We start from the raw sequence: 6,480 nt of genomic DNA, 5'->3' as shown, positions 1-6,480 counted from the left end.
GGAATAGATTATTAAAATAAAATAATATATTTACAGAAACTCAATTAGTGAAGCTAATAAAATAGTTTATGTCAACTGCTACCTTTACCATTCACTCCAAATGGAATAAACAGATATGAGCAAATCTTCTTTTAGAGGGAACTACAATATCTCAGAAGACTTATAACTATACTCATACTGATTTTCTCATTTCCCTTTGCTTTAAATTCATAGTAAATATTAAAATACAAAATAAAAAATTACTCTGTTCATCATCCAGCCTTGATCATAAAGCTAGGCCATCTGGGGAAAACCCGGGGCCAAACCTGAAAGGTGTCCCTTTACCTCACTGCAGAATTTCCCCAGGCTCCATGCTTGTCTGTGAGAATGTTGATGATTTTCTGGATTAGTTGAGTTGCTGTCACATGGTCTCGATATTTAGCTGCTCTTATCAAATGATCACACATTTTCTCTTCTTCTCGTTTGTCTGCAGAATACTGCGCACAAAGTGACTTGGATGGAAGGAAAAAAAAAGAAACACTTGTTCATACTATAAAAATATGGGAGAAAAACTAAAAACACATCAAAAAATAATGTTTAGCATTAACCAAAGCAACCAAAAATTTACAGTTACATTTCTATCATTCTTTAATTGTCTAGGATTTAGTGATCTGCTTTCTTGACATAATATCCCACAAGAATTTACTTCTCTGAAGTCAAGCATAAAATACACTCAGAAGTTGTTAATATTGAAGCAGATAACTAAACAATAAGAAGCAGTTAGTCAAGTAAATGCAGGGGCCCAGCATTACAAATGGCATGAAGTGAAGCTGCAAAACTTGAGACATTGAATAAGGAGAATAATGGTATGAAATTAGTTTGGAGAGGTATGCAGGAACAGCATCATTTATGTCATGTAATTACTGTGAGGAATTTAGACTTTATTCTAATGGTATAGGTTTTAAACAGTGAATAAGAGACTGATTTACATATTAAAATGGCCACTATAGCTGTTATTTTGAGAATGAACTGTAGAGACAAGGTAAGTGAAGTGAGAAGACAAGTTATGTGGCCAACTCAGAGGCCCAGAAAAGAAAAAAATTACCTTATAGTAGCAAACTACGCTAGTTTCTAATACATTTAAAAAATGAAGTAGTTGCATCTTTTAAATTCTACTTATAACAAATGGACTAGTAGCACTGGAATCACAGTGAGATTAAAAATGTAGAATCTAAGGTCTCATATCAAACCAACTAAATCAGTATCTGAATTTTAATAAGATCCCTGGGAAATTTATATGTACATTGAAATTTGAAAAGTACTGAGTTATCGCTTTTGCCCCCCAAATAGTATGATTCATTAGCAATAAGAAGATAGAATGTAATTTCTATTTTCCAAAAGGTTTATTTCTTTGCAATTTTAATTCAAATACTTGTGGCATCATGTTTATGATGCTATAGTGAGTATCTTGCTTCAAAGAAGAAAAGATGAAAACATGAAGATTGATATAAATTTGATCCTTTAATAGCCTCTATTAGACTCCTGACCTTAACTTCAAGTTCACAAACACACACACACACACACACCAAAAAAAAAAAAAAAAAAAAAAAAAAAAAAAAAAAAAAAAAAAAAAACCGTGACAACCTAAATTTGATGTTGGAAGAAATTATTTTATGTATGTGATATATTTTGTAGTTCCCTGCCTTTCCTGTTGTTTAACAGTTTAAGAGATTGCTGCCACACACAACTACCATCAGGGCCCAAGTATCAAAGAACACTGTGATTATCCTAAACCAATCAGGAAAATAATCACACCTACACTGACAAGCTAGCTCAGGGAAGGGTACCTGATGCAACTGTTGCATTAAGAGCAAAGTTGAGGTTTTTGCTGGATACTTTGCTCCTTCCTTTCAGTGTGTAAAAGGAAGCATATTACTTCCAGAAGTGCTAAAAGCTCTCTGTACCAAGAGGCAACCTGGTCTGAAAATAAAGCCAAATCTAAAGAGAACAGAACTATGAGAATAATAGAAAACAGTCTATTTCAGATGGAATCATGAACTTCTAGATCAAATCCTGAAGAACAACCTACCTGTAGATATTCTATGAGACATTTTGTTTTAGATTTTTTATAAGGTCCAATAAATTCCTGGTTATTTTGTGCCTATGTGAATTGGGATTTCTTTTCATTCTACCAAAAGCAACTCAAAAGATATGGTGTATATGTACATGCATAAGGAATCAAATATCTCTCAGTCTGTGCAATGCACTATAATACAGGGATCAAAGGATGAATTTAATAATGGAGAAATTTGAGAAGATAATTTACTCTTGGGTGGGAATAAAATGGAACCTCTAAAACAAATTCAAGCCCCCCCCCAAAAAAAAACATAAATTAATTTCAGGAAAAGGAAAAGCAATACATTTTGACTCAGATACAGTTGAAAAAGTAATATATTAAAGAAATTCTGGAATGCAGAATCATTATTTGTTCATATAAACAATTATACAGTTGGGAAGAAAAACCAAAACAAGATTGCACTATCATCTTGCTGCTATGTGCTGACAGTCTTAGGCAACTACCATATTTACCTCTTTAGGTCTAAATGTCCTCATCTGCAAAATGAGGGGATAATAATAGCTCTAAGAATCTGTCAATTAGAAATTTGGGGTGACTTTTGAAAGAGCACTTGAACACAGATGAGTACAAGTTCCTCAGAACATTTACACTGGTAAAAGAAAACTATTTTATTTCACCTAAATATTGAAGTGGAGAAAATGAGTCTAATAATAGGAACTAGATTAATTTAACACTAATTAAGTACAAATATCATATCTATATTTAAAAAGTAAGCATCATGCTAAATAAACCACAGGAGAGCACAACTGGTCAAAAATATGATTTGAAATACTAAAAGAAAGAAAATACTTAAGAAACATCCAAAGGGACAACCATTTAAGTAAAGATAACTAGGGAATTATTCAATTGTAACACAAATATAATTTCAAATCTGATATTTTCAAAAGTTCATGCAAGAGCCAAGAAACATTCAATAGGTTACCTCACTTCTAGTCTAACTATACCCCAAAAGGAATAGTGCAGAATGGCAGAAGGATGTCTATACTTTCAACATGCCCTACTGCATCCATAATCAGTCTTTTTCTACCTTTTTCTAATAGGAGGAAATTTAAGCTATTGGTAGAATTTAGAAAATCATTGATTTCAGTACTCCTCTGAAACATCACATACAGAACAGTACTAAAATCACCCAACGAGAATGCACTGAACTGTATTATTTCTATGTTTTACTAATGGTAGACTAATTTCTTTATCAAATTATATTTCATAAACATTTGATAAGCTATTAAAGTTTGCTTGAAAAGGCATAATTCTAAAAACAAGAACTCAAGGTAAGCTAAATAGTAAAATGGTTTTAAAGTGTTCTTTAATGGATCCTCCTTTACAATTTGAACAGCAACTTTTCATATCTGACATAAAATCTATAGATATAAATCACATTAAAGGACTATTCTTTCCTGATTATCAATCTCTGTCTCTTTGTGGAACATTAGAGTCACATTTGACCTTAAAACATGATAAAATGAAACCAAACAAGAATGTTTCTTAAAGATATAATGAACTTGTATGTATTTCAAAAAAAATATTTATAATGTAATTTGAAGATGCTCTTATTAAAAACCGATAATAAATTCTACACATAACATATCATTCAATGTCAACTACAAATGAGGAATATTTGTTTTAAGACCAAATGTATATTACTTAGCAATGGGACACATTCGTGTATGCACTTTGTGTTTGAAGGTTGAACAAAGGTACCCTATGAGACACTACAAAAAACTGCTATATAAAATAATGGCATAAAAAGCATATGAATTAAAGGGTCAGATTTAAACCATTCATTCAACTTTATTTTAGGCAGGATTTCTTACTTTACATTAACTTCTCTATTTTCCTATTTCATGCATCATATAAACCAGGTAATAGAACATTACAATATGACTACAAAAATATCTAAATCTAAAAAAAGAAAAAGAAAAAAAATAAGCACCTTGAGAACTAACAATTCAATTTTTTTTTGCTAAAAAAACCCTAAGATTTATTACTGTAGAATTAACAAAGTAAATAAAAGATTAAATAAACTTCCTTCTTAGAAGAAATTCAGTTACAGCAAAAAGATAAAGAATAAGTGAAGATGAAAGCAATTTGGAATGGCCATTGTAATTCAAGTGTCTTTACTAAATACTTAAATGGAAATGAAGAAACAGAGACAATAGTTTCTTTAAATGTATTCATCCAGATCATATAGTTCTATCTAACTTTGCTATTTGTCCTTCCAATGAAAAGTGCAGAGAGGAGTGATCTTAAAATTAAGTAACACTCTTCTTTGTTTCTGTCATCAACCTACCACCCCTCTTGGGGGACAAGCTTTATCCTTTATTATTCTCTATTATGAAATGCTGGTATTTTTCCAAGGCTTTGATAAAATGTTCCACAATAATATCATCCATTCCCACTTTATCTACTATCATCAATTTAGGTCAAGCTTTCAAATTTTCATATCTGATCCAGTTGTTTTTAAAAATATAAGCTCATATTTCTATCTGCAGAATAATTTCCACTTGTCTGATAAGCATGTAATATTAAAAATGTACAAACTTGAAGAGGCGACCTTCATCTCAAATGTGCTATTATACTTGAGTGAGAAAGTTCTTGTATTTACTGTCATCTGTGACATCTCAATTATCCTCCATTCACATCCAATTCATTCCATCTTAGCAAAACCTCTTATTCCCTCAGCATGGCTCTTACACAGACCTCTATTAGTTCACAATTCAACTCTAGAAATAATCTAACTGAACTTCTCTGAACTATCCCAGAATGTTTTCTGTCTCTAGAAGAAATTATTTTGGTATTGCACAGATGTATCTATATGCTCCATTCCCACCACGCCCTCACAAAAACTGCATGACTATCACAAATATTTGACCAAAAAACTAGGACAAAATTTTATTAGCTAGAACTGGTGACCTATAATTCCACAATGTGGTTCATTACCTTTCTGCACACCTGCCTATTCCAGATACAGTCAAATTATACACTACTTCTCAACTATCCTCCACACTTCTCATAAGAACAAGGAAATAAGTTTTTTTCTTTTTAAAAAGGTCTGATGAGAAAGTGATGGCTAGAATTGGAAGGACAAACTACTAGAGGTGAGGAGGCTATGCAGAGAAAAAAGATCTAGAAATACAGAGATCTTTTAACTCTTTGCTTGAATTCAGACGATAAAAAAATAAGTAAATTTTTTAAATAATTAGAAATTAAGAAATTTATTTCCAAATAACTGATAAATCAAAGAATAACAATGACAATTGGGGGGGGGGGAATCATAGAATCAGCTAGAAAGGATTCAAAGGAAAACATATAGCTTTAAATATTATATTAGAAAAGATAAAAATGCTGAAATCAATATCCAAACTTCTATCTAAAATCAACACCCTCAATGAATCCCACCATTATGTATAATTACAATGAACTGATAAAAAAGGGGAAAAATAAAGAATAAGTAAAATCAATGACCTCAACACCTGTAAAAAAAAAATCGAAAATGGAGAGAAAATTATATAATTAAATATAAAAATTAATTTAAAAACCATCAGCTGGTTCTTTGATAATATGAACAAATATCTACCCAAAATATTCAAGAACAAAGAGAGACATATAATTTATCAATATCATAAATGGAAAGATGAGACATTTCAATACATATCCTACAGACATTAAAAGATACTAAGAAAATGTCCAATAGATATAAAAGGTAATACAGAAATATTACAATGCTATGCTAGTTAATTCAGTAATGTAGATGAAATTGACAAAATCCTTGAAAGACACAAAACACTAAAACCGACTATCAAGAAGAAATTGAATATGTGAATAGACCTTCATCAAGTACAGAAACTGAATTCAACTAAATTCCTTATTATGAGGAAATTTCAGGACCAGAAGGCTATGCTGGTGACTCCTACTACATTTAAGGGAAAGATAACATCAATTGTTAAGTCTTTCAGATGCTATAAACTAACATATACACTACAACACATTTTTCATTCCAAGAACAGAAAATTAAAAGCCAGTGTAACAGAGAGGCACAGTGGCATGCTCTTTTAATCCCAGAGATTGGAAAGGCTGAGGCAGATCTCAAGTTCAAGGCCAGCCTCGGCAACTGAGAAAGGCACTGAGCAACTAAGTGATGCTCTGTCTCGAAATAAAAAATAAAAAGGCTTGGAGATGTGATCAGTGGTTGAGCATTCCCTGGACTAAAAATATTAAATGAAATTATACATCGTGATGAAGTAGAGCTTGATTGAGTATTTGAAAATCATAAAGTATAGAGAGCATATAACAGCAAAAAGGAGAAAATGTAGCATTATAATGAAATTTTTTTTAACAATAGCATTTTGAATCATTTAACAGTC

The 6,480-nt window shown here is 31.4% G+C and overlaps 1 protein-coding gene across 5 annotated transcripts in view; it reads right to left on the bottom strand.

Annotated features, from left to right (window-relative positions):
- Lrba (LPS responsive beige-like anchor protein) overlaps positions 1-6,480 on the bottom strand; it is a 701,372-nt gene that overhangs the window by 366,531 nt on the left and 328,361 nt on the right. For all 5 annotated transcript variants that reach the window (XM_071614622.1, XM_071614623.1, XM_071614624.1 and 2 more), the window contains exon 36: positions 325-491. In XM_071614622.1, the coding sequence (XP_071470723.1) occupies positions 325-491 (167 nt within the window). The remainder of the gene's footprint in view (positions 1-324; positions 492-6,480) is intronic.

The sequence above is a fragment of the Marmota flaviventris genome, chromosome 7, assembly GCF_047511675.1.
Source record: "Marmota flaviventris isolate mMarFla1 chromosome 7, mMarFla1.hap1, whole genome shotgun sequence".
Lineage (NCBI taxonomy): Eukaryota > Metazoa > Chordata > Mammalia > Rodentia > Sciuridae > Marmota > Marmota flaviventris.
The sequence above is the reverse complement of the archived record's forward strand: the minus strand, read 5'-3'. Positions and strand labels throughout refer to the sequence as shown.